This window comes from Aethalodelphis obliquidens, unplaced genomic scaffold (assembly GCF_003676395.1).
Source record: "Aethalodelphis obliquidens isolate GAN/ISIS:26980383/991018 unplaced genomic scaffold, ASM367639v1 scaffold87, whole genome shotgun sequence".
Lineage (NCBI taxonomy): Eukaryota > Metazoa > Chordata > Mammalia > Artiodactyla > Delphinidae > Aethalodelphis > Aethalodelphis obliquidens.
The window spans coordinates 6,031,109-6,046,559 of NW_020838031.1; the positions used below are offsets into that span (position 1 = coordinate 6,031,109).

General features: G+C 38.9%; 1 protein-coding gene across 4 annotated transcripts in view; it reads right to left on the reverse strand.

Annotated features, from left to right (window-relative positions):
- Nucleotides 1–15,451, reverse strand: part of B3GALNT2 (beta-1,3-N-acetylgalactosaminyltransferase 2) — a 58,324-nt gene that overhangs the window by 38,706 nt on the left and 4,167 nt on the right. For all 4 annotated transcript variants that reach the window (XM_027093975.1, XM_027093972.1, XM_027093973.1 and 1 more), the window contains one exon: nt 7,429–7,576. In XM_027093975.1, coding sequence (XP_026949776.1) covers nt 7,429–7,576 — 148 coding nt within the window. The remainder of the gene's footprint in view (nt 1–7,428; nt 7,577–15,451) is intronic.

Genomic DNA, 15,451 nt, shown 5'->3' on the forward strand with positions numbered 1-15,451 from the left:
AGAGGCGGAGCCAAATCCAAAGCTGAGCCCCGGGAGCTGTGCAAACAAAGAAGAGAAAGGGAAATCTCTCCCAGAAGCTTCAGAAGCAGCAGATTAAAGCTCCACAATCAACTTGATGTGCCCTGCATCTGTGGAATACCTAAACAGACAATGAATCATCCCAAATTGAGGAGGTGGACTTTGAGAGCAAGATTTATTTTTTTTCCCCCTTTTCCTTTTTGTGAGTGTGTATGTGTATGCTTCTGTGTGAGATTTTGTCTGTATAGCTTTGCTTCCACCATTTGTTCTAGGGTTCTATTCGTCCGTTTTTGTTTTTTTTTTTTACTTTAAAAAATTTTTTTTCTTAATAATTATTTTTTAATAACTTTATTTTATTTTATCTTACTTTATTTTCTTTTATCTTCTCTCTTTCCTTCTTTCTTTCTTTCTTCCTTTCTTTCTACTTTTTCTCCCTTTTATTCTGAGCGTGTGGATGAAAGGCTCTTGGTGCTGCAGCCAGGAGTCAGGGCTGTGCCTCTGAAGTGGGAGAGCCAACTTCAGGACACTGGTCCACAAGAGACCTCCCAGCTCCACGTAATATCAAACGGCGAAAATCTCCCAGAGATCTCCATCTCAACACCAACACCCAGCTTCACTCAACGACCAGCAAACTACAGTGCTCGACACCCTATGCCAAACAACTAGCAAGACAGGAACACAACCCCACCCATTAGCAGAGAGGCTGCCTAAAATCATAATAAGGCCACGACACCCCAAAACACACCACCAGACGTGGTCCTGCCCACCAGAAAGACAAGATCCAGCCTCATCCACCAGAACACAGGCACTAGTCCCCTCCACCAAGAAGCCTACACAACCCACTGAACCAACTTTAACCACTGGGGACAGACACCAAAAACAACGGGAACTACGAACCTGCAGCCTGCAAAAAGGAGACCCCAAACACAGTAAGATAAGCAAAATGAGAAGACAGAAAAACACACAGCAGATGAAGGAGCAAGATAAAAACCCACCAGACCTAACAAATGAAGAGGAAATAGGCAGTCTACCTGAAAAAGAATTCAGAATGATAGTAAAGATGATCCAAAATCTTGGAAATAGAATAGACAAAATGCAAGAAACATTTAACAAGGACCTAGAAGAACTAAGGAGGAAACAAGCAACGATGAATAACACAATAAACGAAATTAAAAATACTCTACGGCTTCCCTGGTGGTGCAGTAGTTGAGAGTCTGCCTGCCGATGCAGGGGACACGGGTTCGTGCCTCGGTCCGGGAGGATCCCACATGCTGCGGAGCAGCTGGGCCTGTGAGCCATGGCCGCTGAGCCTGCACGTCTGGAGCCTGTGCTCCATAACGGGAGAGGCCACAACAGTGAGAGGCCTGTGTACAGGAAAAAAAAAAAAAAAAACTCTAGAAGGGATCAATAGCAGAATAACTGAGGCAGAAGAACGGATAAGTGACCTGTAAGATAAAATAGTGGAAATAACTACTGCAGAGCAGAAAAAAGAATGAAAAGAACTGAGGACAGTCTCAGAGACCTCTGGGACAACATTAAATGCACCAACATTCGAATTATAAGGGTTCCAGAAGAAGAAGAGAAAAAGAAAGGGACTGAGAAAATATTTGAAGAGATTATATTGACAACTTCCTTAATATGGGAAAGGAAATAGTTAATCAAGTGCAGGAAGCACAGAGAGTCGCATACAGGATAAGTCCAAGGAGAAACACGCCAAGACACATATTAATCAAACTGTCAAAAATTAAACACAAAGAAAACATATTAAAAGCAGCAAGGGAAAAACAACAAATAACACACAAGGGAATCCCCATAAGGTTAACAGCTGATCTTCCAGCAGAAACTCTGCAAGCCAGAAGGGACTGGCAGGACATATTTAAAGTGATGAAGGAGAAAAACCTACAACCAAGATTACTCTACCCAGCAACGATCTCATTCAGATTTGATGGAGAAATTAAAACCTTTACAGACAAGCAAAAGCTGAGAGAGTTCAGCACCACCAAACAAGCTTTACAACAAATGCTCAAGGACCTTCTCTAGGCAAGAAACACAACAGAAGGAAAAGACCTACAATAACAAACCCAAAACAATTAGAAAATGGGAATAGGCACATACATATCGATAATTACCTGAAATGTAAATGGATCAAATGCTCCCAACAAAAGACACAGATTGGCTGAATGGATACAAAAACAAGACCCATATATACACTGTCTACAAGAGACCCACTTCAGACCTAGAGACACATACGGACTGAAAGTGAGGGGACGGAAAAAGATATTCCATGCAAATGGAAACCAAAAGAAAGCTGGAGTAGCAATTCTCATATCAGACAAAATAGACTTTAAAATAAAGGCTATTACAAGAGACAAAGAAGGCCACTACATAATGATCAAGGGATTGATCCAAGAAGAAGATTTAACAATTGTAAATATTTATGCACCCAACATAGGAGTACCTCAATACATAAGGCAAATACTAACAGCCATAAAAGGGGAAATCGACAGTAACACATTCATAGTAGAGGACTTTAACACCCCACTTTCACCAATGGACAGATCATCCAAAATGAAAATAAATAAGGAAACACAAGCTTTAAATGATAAATTAAACAATTGATATTTATAGGACATGCCATCCAAAAACAACAGAACACACATTTTTCTCAAGTGCTCATGGAACATTCTCCAGGATAGATCATATCTTGGGTCACAAATCAAGCCTTGGTAAATTTAAGAAAACTGAAATTGTATCAAGTATCTTTTCCGACCACAACGCTATGAGACTAGATATCAATTACAGGAAAAGATCTGTAAAAAATACAAAGACATGGAGGCTAAACAATACACCACTTAATAACCAAGTGATCACTGAAGAAATCAAAGAGGAAATCAAAAAATACCTAGAAACAAATGACAATGGAGACACGATGACCCAAAACCTATGGGAGGCAGCAAAAGCAGTTCTAAGAGGGAAGTTTATAGCAATACAATCCTACCTTAAGAAATAGGAAAACATCTTGAATAAACAATCTAATCTTGCACCTAAAGCAATTAGAGAAAGAAGAACAAAAAAACCCCAAAGTTAGCAGAAGGAAAGAAATCATAAAGAGCAGATCAGAAATAAATGAAAACGAAATGATCTTTACAAAGATCAGTAAAACTAAAAGCTGGTTCTTTGAGAAGATAAACAAAATTGATAAACCATTAGCCAGACTCATCAAGAAAAAAAGGGAGAAGAGTCAAATCAATAGAATTAGAAATGAAAAAGGAGAACAACTGACACTGCAGAAATACAAAAGATCATGAGAGATTACTACAAGCAACTAAATGCCAATAAAATGGACAACCTGGAAGAAATGGACAAATTCTTAGAAATGCACAACCTGCCAAGACTGAATCAAGAAGAAATAGAAAATATGAACAGACCAATCACAAGCACTGAAATTGAAACTGTGATTAAAAATCTTCCAACAAACAAAAGCCCAGGACCAGATGGCTTCACAGGCGAATTCTATCAAACACTTAGAGAAGAGCTAACACCTATCCTTCTCAAACTCTTCCAAAATACAGCAGATGGAGGAACACTCCCAAACTCATTCTACGAGGCACCATCACCCTGATACCAAAACCAGACAAGGATGTCACAAAGAAAGAAAACTACAGGCCAATATCACTGATGAACATAGATGCAAAAATCCTCAACAAAATACTAGCAAACAGAATCCAAGAGCACATTAAAAGGATCATACACCATGATCAAGTGGGGCTTATTCCAGGAATGCAAGGATTCTTCAATATACGCAAATCAATCAATGTGATACACCATATTAACAAATTGAAGGAGAAAAACCATATGGTCATCTCAATAGATGCAGAGAAAGCTTTTGACAAAATTCAACACCCACTTATGATAAAAACCCTCCAGAAAGTAGGCAAAGAGGGAACTTTCTCAACATAATAAAGGTCATATATGACAAACCCACAGCCAACATCGTCCTCAATGGTGAAAAACTGAAAGCATCACTAAGATCAGGAACAAGACAAGGTTGCCCACTCTTACCACTCTTATTCAACATGGTTTTGGAAGTTTTAGCCACAGCAATCAGAGAAGAAAAGGAAATAAACAGAATCCAAATCGGAAAAGAAGAAGTAAAGCTGTCACTGTTTGCAGATGACATGATACTATACATAGAGAATCCTAAAGATGCTACCAGAAGACTTCTAGAGCTAATCAATGAATTTGGTAAAGTAGCAGGATACAAAATTAATGCACAGAAATCTCTTGCATTCCTATACACTAATGATGAAAAATCTGAAAGTGAAATCAAGAAAACATTCCCATTTACCATTGCAACAAAAAGAATAAAATATCTAGGAATAAACCTACCTAAGGAGACAAAAGACCTGTATGCAGAAAATTATAAGACACTGATGAAAGAAATTAAAAATGACACAAATAGATGGAGAGATATACCATGTTCTTGGATTGGAAGAATCAACATTGTGAAAATGACTCTACTACCCAAAGCAATCTACAGATTCAATGCAATCCCTATCAAACTACCATTGGCATTTTTCACAGAACTAGTACAAAAAATTTCACAATTTGTATGGAAACACAAAAGACCCCGAATAGCCAAAGCAATCTTGAGAACGAAAAACGGAGCTAGAGGAATCAGGCTCCCTGACTTCAGACTATACTACAAAGCTACAGTAATCAAGACAGTATGTTACTGGAACAAAAACAGAAATATAGATCAATGGAACAGTATAGAAAGCCCAGAGATAAACCCACGCACATATGGTCACATTTTTTTTTTTTTTTTTTTTTGCGGTACGCGGGCCTCTCACTGTTATGGCCTCTCCCGTTGCGGAGCACAGGCTCCGGACGTGCAGGCTCAGCGGCCATGGCTCACAGGCCCAGCCGCTCCACGGCATGTGGGATCTTCCCAGACCGGGGCACGAACCCATGTCCCCCGCATTGGCAGGCGGACTCTCAACCACTGCGCCACCAGGGAAGCCCTGGTCACCTTATCTTTGATAAAGGAGGCAGGAATGTACAGTGGAGAAAGGACAGCCTCTTCAATAAATGGTGCTGGGAAAACTGGACAGGTACAAGTAAAAGTATGAGATTAGAACACTCCCTAACACCGTACATGAAAATAAGCTCAAAATGGATTAAAGACCTAAATGTAAGGCCAGAAACTATCAAACTCTTAGAGGAAAACATAGAACACTCTATGGCATCAATCACAGCAAGATCCTTTTTGACCCACCTCCTAGAGAAATGGAAATAAAAACAAAAATAAACAAATGGGACCTAATGAAACTTAAAAGCTTTTGCACAGCAAAGGAAACCATAAACAAGACCAAAAGACAACCCTCAGAATGGGAGAAAATATTTGCAAATGAAGCAACTGACAAAGGATTAATCTCCAAAATTTACAAGCAGCTCATGCAGCTCAATAACAAAAAAAACAAACAACCCAATCCAAAAATGGGCAGAAGACCTAAATAGACATTTCTCCAAAGAAGATATACAGATTGCCAACAAACACATGAAAGAATGCTCAACATCAATAATCATTAGAGAAATGCAAATCAAAACTACAATGAGATATCATCTCACACCAGTCAGAATGGCCATCATCAAAAAATCTACAAACAATAAATGCTGGAGATGGTGTGGAGAAAAGGGAACACTGTTGCACTGGTGGTGGGAATGTGAATTGGTACAGCCACTATGAAGAACAGTATGGAGGTTCCTTAAAAAACTACAAATAGAACTACCATATGACCCAGCAATCCCACTACTGGGCATATACCCTGAGAAAACCATAATTCAAAAAGAGTCATGTACCAAAATGTTCATTGCAGCTCTATTTACAATAGCCAGGAGACGGAAACAACCTAAGTGTCCATCATCGGATGAATGGATAAAGAAGATGTGGCACATATATACAATGGAATATTACTCAGCCATAAAAAGAAATGAAATTGAGTTATTTGTAGTGAGGTGGATGGACCTAGAGTCTGTCATACAGAGTGAAGTAAGTCAGAAAAAGAAAGACAAATACCATATGCTAACACATATATATGGAATCTAAGAAAAAAAAATGTCATGAAGAACCTAGGGGTAAGACAGGAATAAAGACACAGACCTACTAGAGAATGGACTTGAGGATATGGGGAGGGGGAAGGGTAAGCTGTGACAAAGTGAGAGAGTGGCATGGACATATATACACTATGTATAGCTAGTGGGAAGCAGCCGCATAGCACAGGGAGATCAGCTCGGTGCTTTGTGACCACCTAGAGGGGTGGGATAGGGAGGGAGATGCAAGAGAGAAGAGATATGGGAACATATATATATGTATAACTGATTCACTTTGTTATAAAGCAGAAACTAACATACCATTGTAAAGCAATTATACTCCAATAAAGATGTTAAAAAAAAAAAAGCTGCTATGAGTAAGATAGGAAATCTATAAATGTTCACTACTGGTGACAAGAAAATTCACAATTGTGATTCCCCCGCATAGCTACTCAGTCACAAGCATCCCAGCTGAATGCAATCCTGAGGGCCTTCTCTGCTTATCAGTGACTTCGCATAAGCAGAGAAGAATCGTCACATAACTAGAAGTCCAAACTTCCATGCTTCACTTCCACTAGTCCCTCACTATATAATCTTCAGAGGCTGCTTTCCCTGAGAAGACTAAGGCCTTGCATTCCTAACCAACAACCGAGCCATCTAATGTCAACGTGTGACGTGCTACCCAAGCTCAGGCCTGGAAGGGTGGTTGGCAAAAAGAGTATGGCAAACTATACAAACCGCAGATCACACACAACCAAATGATACAGAGCTGAAAAACATTAAGTATATCTCTTTTGGCTTAAAATCTTGGTTAAATTTACTTTTTGGGCTCAACTACGTGGAGGAAAAGCAAAATGAAATAGTCATTTCTGAGGAAAAGAAGTCACATATCTGAATTAACATCTCTGACTCTCCAAGAAGAGATTTTTCAGAACACTTATTCAATACGTCACGCAAGGTGTGAACTCAAGAAACCTACCGTTGGGGCTTCCCTGGTGGCGCAGTGGTTAAGAATCTGCCTGCCAATGCAGGGGACATGGGTTCAAGCCCTGGTCCGGGAAGATCCTACACGCCGTGGAGCAACTAAGCCCGTGTGCCACAACTACTGAGCCTGTGTGCCACAACTACTGAGCCCATGCGCTGCAACTACTGAAGCCCGCACACCTGGAGCCCGTGCTCCACAACAAGAGAAGCCACTGCAATGAGAAGCCTGCGCACTGCAACGAAGAGTAGCCCCCGCTCGCCGCAACTGGAGAAAGCCCACGCGAAGCAACAAAGACCCAATGCAGCCAAAAAAAAAAAAGAAAAGAAACGTACCGTTGACTTAATGCTGGGTGTTGTACTAAATGCTTCAGCCAGGTGCTTCTTATCACATTGCGAAGTTCATGGTTATTGCGGGCTGACAGCACACCAACTACCACATCATAATGCCTAGATTTCCACTGGGGAAGTAAGGCCAACTGATCTAGAAATAAGCAATAGTAAATCAGAAATGTCATTTCTCAATTACTGTTAAGTTCAATATGTAACATAAAAATGTTTATTACAAGGTAATATAAATATATGTTCATATTTGCAGAAAATACAAATAAATACAAAGAATAAAAAACCTAAAGCACTCATAAAACTCACCATCCAGAGATAAGCACTACTAACATTTTGGTGCAGAGTCTTTTTGCTTCCACACCTATGTATGTATTCGTGCTCACCCAAGTATATATGTAAATTCTTCAAAACAAGTAAGAGTTTTCTGATAAGAATCAGTTTGGAAGGTCAATGTGGCATAAACCATACAATAGTAGGCGGTAAGAGCCAATTATAAAATGCTGGCTTTTTATTTTAGCTATAAAAGTTATTTAACTCCTTGAGCCTCAGTTTCCTTAAGTAGAAATGGGTGTAATAATACTTCTCATAGAGTTATAAAAATTAAATGATAGGGGCTTCCCTGGTGGCGCAGTGGTTGAGAGTCCGCCTGACGATGCAGGGGACACGGGTTCATGCGGCAGTCCGGGAGGATCCCACATGCCGTGGAGCGGCTGGGCCCTTGAGCCGTGGCTGCTGAGCCTGCGTGTCCGGAGCCTGTGCTCCGCAACAGGAGAGGCCACAGCAGTGAGAGGCCCGCATACCGCAAAAAAAAAAAAAAAAAAAAAAAAAAAAAAAAAAAAAAAAAAAAAAAATTAAATGATATAATGTGTATAAAGGTTCTGGTTTGGTAGCAGGCAAAGAGTGGGCATTCAATGGCAACTAACAACAACAACAACAAATGTGCTGTCAAAGGTGAAGTCCTACATGAATATTAGTTATTAAGTTTGGGAGATGAAGCTGAAGGACTACCATGCTGGAAAGAATCAGAACTCTTATTCATGCCAATAAATTCTACAGCCAGCAAATATTTATCACTTGAATAGTGCAAAGGATGAAGGAGGGGAAACGTTTGTAGTTAAAAAAAAAAAAAAAAAATCAAGGAACAAGTCATTTTTTACTATCATATTTAATGGACAGGATTACATTTTTAAAATATGTCCTTAGAGGGAGTTCCCTGGTGGCCCAGTGGTTAGAATTCCAGGCTTTCACTGCTGTGGCCCCGGTTCAATCCCTGGTCAGGGAACCGAGATCCCACAAGATGCACACCACCCCCACCCCAAAAAACTGTCCTTAGAGAAAGATAGAGGGAAAGATACTTTGTCCCTGTTTTTCATCACCAGTTTCAAAGCTTGAGAGCTACAAGCTAATATATAGCTCTCATTAGGGATCCCATTTCATCTCTTTCTTCAGCAGTGGAAACTGATCCCACAATGTTTCCAAAAATAAATTACTGCAGGCCACAGAGCTTTACTGTATTAAATGAAATGTTTTTATATGCTATAGAATCTAGGGATTCAAAAGACAACAAAGACATGTTGATATTTCTTCAAGGGAGAATACTTTAAATGCTTATGTAAAATTGGCAATGAAAACCTAGTCCCTCCCCCGACTTTTTCACAGAGAAATATTAGCAGTAAGCACATTTTATAGACAGGAGTGAGGAAAATGCAGTAACCAGACATATCTGACATTGATTCTACAGCCAACATGCTGCACAGTATCAGTAAGAAGTTACTTAAATCCTTGTGCCTCAGTTTCCTGATCAGAGAAAGTTGATACCGAAAACAGTCTTTTAGATACTCTATTTCATCTGTTTCAAAATGTCTTCTCAAAAGATTAAAAAGCTTTAAAAGATTAGAAGAGCAAAAATTATATGCATCCCAAATGCCTCATTTATCTGACTTCATGAGAAAACAAGGTTGCTGCACAAAAGTAAAATTTCAAAATAACTGAAACATCCCTTTAAATGCCAAACATCACTACCTTATTTTTGACGGGTAATCAAAATAAATCTTTTAGAGATGGATTACATGAAACATCATTTAACCTTTTCTTAATGACAAAATCTTTTTAAAATTTTTCTCAAATTTCTCTATCATTAATTCTAGTCGCAGCTTCAGTTCAAATTCTTACCTTTCACCTGGACCTACAAGGCTATCCTAATAGTTCCTCCCAGACTTCTCCATGAGATTTTTCTAAAAATAAATAAATCAATAGACACGAAGATAACCATGTGGTATGTGAAAGCCTCACGGATTATCGCTGAAAAGTACTTTTTCATCTTATTCCACCTCTCTCTGCCACTGCCAATCCTCTCTGCTTCTCATCCACATCTCAGCTGCCTCTACTGAACTGTGTTACTTTTTACATGCACTTCTCTTTTTGTTGCAGAAGAGAAGTACATGGCAGATTCTGGCCTTTTAGAGAACTTCTACTTCCAGAAATACTGAAAAATAGGTTTTTAAAGCCTCAACCAAAAAACTGTTAGAACTAATAAACAAATTCAGTAAAGTTACAGGATACATAATCAATATACAAAAATCAGCCGTATTTCTACACAGTAATAAACTATCAGAAAGAGAAATTATGAAAACTCCCAATTTCAATCACATCAAACAGAATAAATACCTAGGAATAAATTTAACCAAGGAGGTAAAAGACCTGTACACTGAAAAGTATAAGACATTGATGAAATAAATTAAAGAATACAGAAACAAAAGATATTCCATGCTTGCTAATAATAATAATATTGTTAAAATGTCCATACTAGCTAAAGCAATCTACAGATACAGTGCAACCTCTATCAAAATTCCAATGGCATTTTTCAGAAATAGAAAAAAAAAAAATCCTAAAATTTGTATGGAACCACAAAGACCTCGAAAAGCCAAAGCAATCTAGAGAAAGAAGAACAAAGCTGGAAATACCATGCTTCCTGGTTTCAAACCATATTATGAAGCTACAGTACTGGCATTAAAACAGACACATAGATCAACAGAACAGAATAGAGAGCCCAGAAGTAAACCCATGCGTATATGGTCAATCCATTTACAACAAAGGAACCAAGAATATACAGCGGGGAAAGGACAATCTCTTAGATAAATGACGTTGGGAAAACTGGACAGCCACATGCAAAAGCATGAAACTGAACCAACTAACTTATGCCATACACAAAAATCAACTGAAAATGGATTAAAAACTTGAATGTAAGACCTGACACCATAAAACTCCTATAAGAAAACATAGGCAGTAAGTTCCTTGACATTGGTCTTGGCAATAATTTTTTTAGATTTGACACTGAAAGCAAAGGCAACAATAGCAAAAATAAGTAAGTGAGACTACATCAAACTAAAAACCTTCTGCACAGCAAAGAAAACTATCAACAAAATGAAATGACAACCTACCAAATAGGAGAAGATATTTACAAATCATGTATCTGATTAATATCCAAAATATACAAAGAACTCATACAACCCAATACCAAAAAACAAAGAATCCCATTTAAAATTCAGCAGAGGATCTGAATAGACATTTTTCCAAAGAAGACATGCAGACTGCCATCAGGTACATGAAAAGGTGCTCAAAATCACTAATCATCAGGGAAATGCAAATCAAAACCACTATGAAACATCACCACACCTCTTAGAATGCCTATTATGAAAAAGATAAGAAATAACAAGTGTTGGCGAGAAGGTGGAGAAAAGGCAACCCTCATACACTGTTGGTGTGAAAGTAAATTGATGCAGCCACTAAAAAATGAAAAACAGTATGGAGGTTCCTCAAAAAATTAAAAATAGAACTACCATATGATCCAGCAAAACCACTTCTGGGTATTTACCTGAAGGAAATGAAAACATTCACTAGAAAAGACATATGAATGGGGATGATATGCATGATAGTGAACATGGGGATGTTCATTGCAGCACTATTTACAATAGCCAAGACATGGCAGTAACCTAAGTGTCCACTGATGGATGAATGAATACAGAAAATGTGTTCTTTATACACAATGGAATATTATTCAGCCATAAAAAAGAAGGAAATCTTGCCATTTGCAACCATGTGGACAGACCCTGAGGGCATTACACCAAGCGAAATAAGTTGGACAAAGACAGGCTGATACCATATGAACTCATTCATATGTAGAATCTAAAACAAACAGAACACCAAACTCATAAATACAGAGAACAGAGTGGTGTTTGCCAGAGGCTGGGTGTAGAGGGTAGGCATAATGGGTAAAAGGGGTGAAAAGGTACAAACTTCCAGTTATAAAATAAATAAGTCATGGGGATGTAACATACATCATGGTGACAATAGTTAACAAGACGGTATTGCAGGGAATTCCCTGGCGGTCCAGTGGTTAGGATTCTGGGCTTTCCCTGCCATGGCCCGAGTTCAATCCCTGTTTGGGGAACTGAGATCCCACAAGCCGCACGGCATGACCCCCCCACACACACCAAAACAACAACAACAACAACAACTGTACTGTATTTAAATGTTGCTAAAGAGAGTGGGTCTTAAAAGTTCTCATCAGAGGAAAAAAAATTTGTAACTGTGTGTGGTGACAGATGTTAACTATACATACTGTGGTGATCATTACAGAATATATACATGTATCAAATCATTATGCTGCACACCTGAAACTAATGTAATTTGTCAATTATATCTCAATTTTTTTAAATACTGGTTTCTTCTGCCACATACCATCAATGTAAATCAGTCCAACAGATCTGTGAGTAGTGTGTCACACAGTATAAAACTCAAAGTGGAGAGTTCCCTGGTGGTCTAGTGGTTAGGATTCACCGCTTTCACTGCTGTGGTCCAGGTCCGATCCCTGGTTGGGGAACCGTGATCCCGCAAGCCACGTGGCACAGCCAAGATTAAACAAACCAACCAACAAACAAACAAGCAAAAACTCCTCAAAGTGGATGCTGTGTAAGAATGCTGCCCAGCTTTCCAGTTCCCCCCCCTACACTTTCATCATCCTCTGCTCAATGTTGCAAGTACAGGGTACCTAGTTTGATTCTGGTGTCTGAAAACAGGAAACAAAAACAAAAAAAACTAAGAAGTGAACATGAGACAAAGAATAAAGATAATTCACAGAAAAAGAAATGCAAATAGCCAACGAACCTATAAAAAACGGTTCAACTTCACTAGAAGTCAAGTTTGAATTACAGCAATAATAAGACACCAGTTTTCTCCTACATTCAAACTGACAAGTATCTTCTTAAATGATAATACCCAAATGACTGATGTTTTGATAGAGGTAGTTTTTTCAAGGAAATGGCTACTCTCCTATGTTGCTAATAGGAATGTAAGTTGGTATAGTATTCTGCAGTAAATTTTGCCAATATACATCAAATACCTCAGAATTGTATAACTTTTGTCCTTGGCTAAGAATATAGGCTAAGGAAATAATCAGTGATGCACTAAAAGATCTCTATTCATCACAGTGTCGTTTCTTAATAGGGAAAAACTGCAAAATACATGAATGCACAAATAAGGCATCAGTTACATAAATTATGGTGTATCTATATGCTAGAATACGATACAGACATTAAAATTGTTTTAAGCATTTCATTAAATGCTGTTCTACATCTCATTAAGTCAGATAAGCAGGCTATAAGAACTATGTACATACTATTTGGTTCCACTTATATGAAGTACAAAGCAGGCAAATCTCTGCCACTGAAGATCAGGATCATGGGTACCACTTCTGGCAGTGATAAGAAGGGAGCATAAAGGAAGCTTCTAAGGTGTTGGTAGTTTTCCTGTTTTTAATTTGGGTGCTGATTAGCTGGGTGATTCAGTTTGTGAAACTACATCAAGCTCACATTTACGTGCACTTTTCTGAATGTACATTATATATCAAAAAAAATTTTTAATACTAAATAATTCCCCCGACCATGTTTTATATGTATTGATACATTCAAACATTGCCCAGTATAGATCATTTTTCTTTCCTTTTTAAAGAATAATTTCAAAATTTTTCTTTGTAAAGTAAAATTTGTAAATTTTTCTTTGTAAAGTAAAATTTGTAAATTTTTCTTTGTAAAGTAAAATTTGTAAATTTTTACTTTACTTTGTAAAGTAAAATTTGTTTTACTTTTATAAGAAAAAATGTAAATCATGGAATATGAACGATCTATAGGTGACAAACTCATTCATACTTTCCCAGTTTTCTCCTCTTGATTCATTCCTTCAAGTAACTGAGCACCTCCTATGTTCACTGCTTTAGATGGCAAATATATAGCAATAAACAAATCTTCATACTGTCAAGAATAATTAAAACCCCACACAAGCTCCCTGAAGGCAATGACCATTTCTCTTTTTAATATGTAGTATATCCTGTGAGTCTGGCAACCTGCTGGACTCTGCACTGAAAGTGGACATCCAAAAGTTTATTAAAGACTCCAAAACTGACTGCTCAAAATAAGCCCAAAGATTCTTAAAAATTAGACTAAAATTTCCACTCTCATGTGCATGTCTCACATGACACCAACCACAAACAGGCAGGAATCTTAAAAATGAAGAAAACATGCAAGTTCACCACGTATCTACTGATAAGGACAATCATTATACACACTACCAGCGTGCTCTCACCAATTTCAGATACCTCCCCAAACACCTCACTAGCAAGGATTTCAGCCACCTCCACACTACCATTCCTCTCTAAAATTCAGAGTGCTCACGAGGAATGAGGCACCGTTCTGGGTGTTTTATTAACTGAATCTTCACAATAACCCTGTGAGGTCATCATTTTATAAATAAGGAAACTGAAGCACAGAGACCAGATTAGCATATAGCGATCATTTTGGACGAGGCAGCCCTAGGCGAAACTGCAAAGCAAGCTCAATTTGTCTTTGACCTTCTGCTTGCCCCATGTCGGTTTCCATTTAACAAACTGCGAGCACCTTGAGAGCAGGGACTAAATACCTACTGCTCTAAGCATTTGTTGAATGGATCCGTTTCTTTCCTTTCTCTTTAGTTTCCTTCTTTCAAAATATCCTAGAAAGAGAAGCCTCTTTTGGTACATAATTTTTCTAAATTAACTGTTAAATAATTCCTGCTAAGGCATAACCCCAAACCAATACGTTATCATTAAGATATCCTGTATCTTTATTCCCTAGCCCAAATGTCTGTCTCCACCTCCATTTTCCTCTCCTCACCCCCTAGTTGTGCTGGATTTCACAACAGGAGATCTGCTGGCTCTTCACCAGCTGTTCTCCCTGACTGGGCTTCACCTGTTCAAGGTGAGCTACTACATTAGAATAGTACCACGTACTAACACGACTGACACACTTCATTCATGCATTCAGGTTCCTGCCCAACTGTGACCTCTTTAGAGCGGCCCCCCCGACCTCTCTATTGATTTATTTATAAATTTATTTATTTTTGGCTCCGTTGGGTCTTTGTTGCTGCACGCGGGCTTTCTCCAGCTGCAGTGAGGGGGGCTACTCTTTCATTGCGGTGCACAGGCTTCTCATTGCGGTGGCTTCTCTTGTTGCGGAGCTCGGGCTCTAGGTGTGTGGGCTCAGTAGCTGTGGCTTGCGGACTCTAGACCGCAGGCTCAGTAGTCGTGGCGCACGGGCTTAGTTGCTCCGCAGCATGTGGGATCTTCCTGGACCAGGGCTCAAACCTGTGTCCCCTGGACTGGCAGGTGGATTCTTAACCACTGCGCCACCAAGGAAGCCCCTGACCTCTCTATTTAAAACAGCAGCACATCATTCTCTATCCTCTTACACTGCTTTATTTTTGTCACCACACATCACTCTCCCCTATGATATTTAATAATTATTTTCTTATCTTCTGCTTTCCCTTGTGAACTGTAAACTGCATGAGGGCAGGGACTTTATCTTGATTACTGCTGTAATCCCACACCTACAACAGGAGTTGGCACAGAGGAGGCTCTCAAATATTTGTAGAATCAACTGCAAGTCAGAGGGCCTTTTTTAACATTCAGGGGAAGTAAATCTCC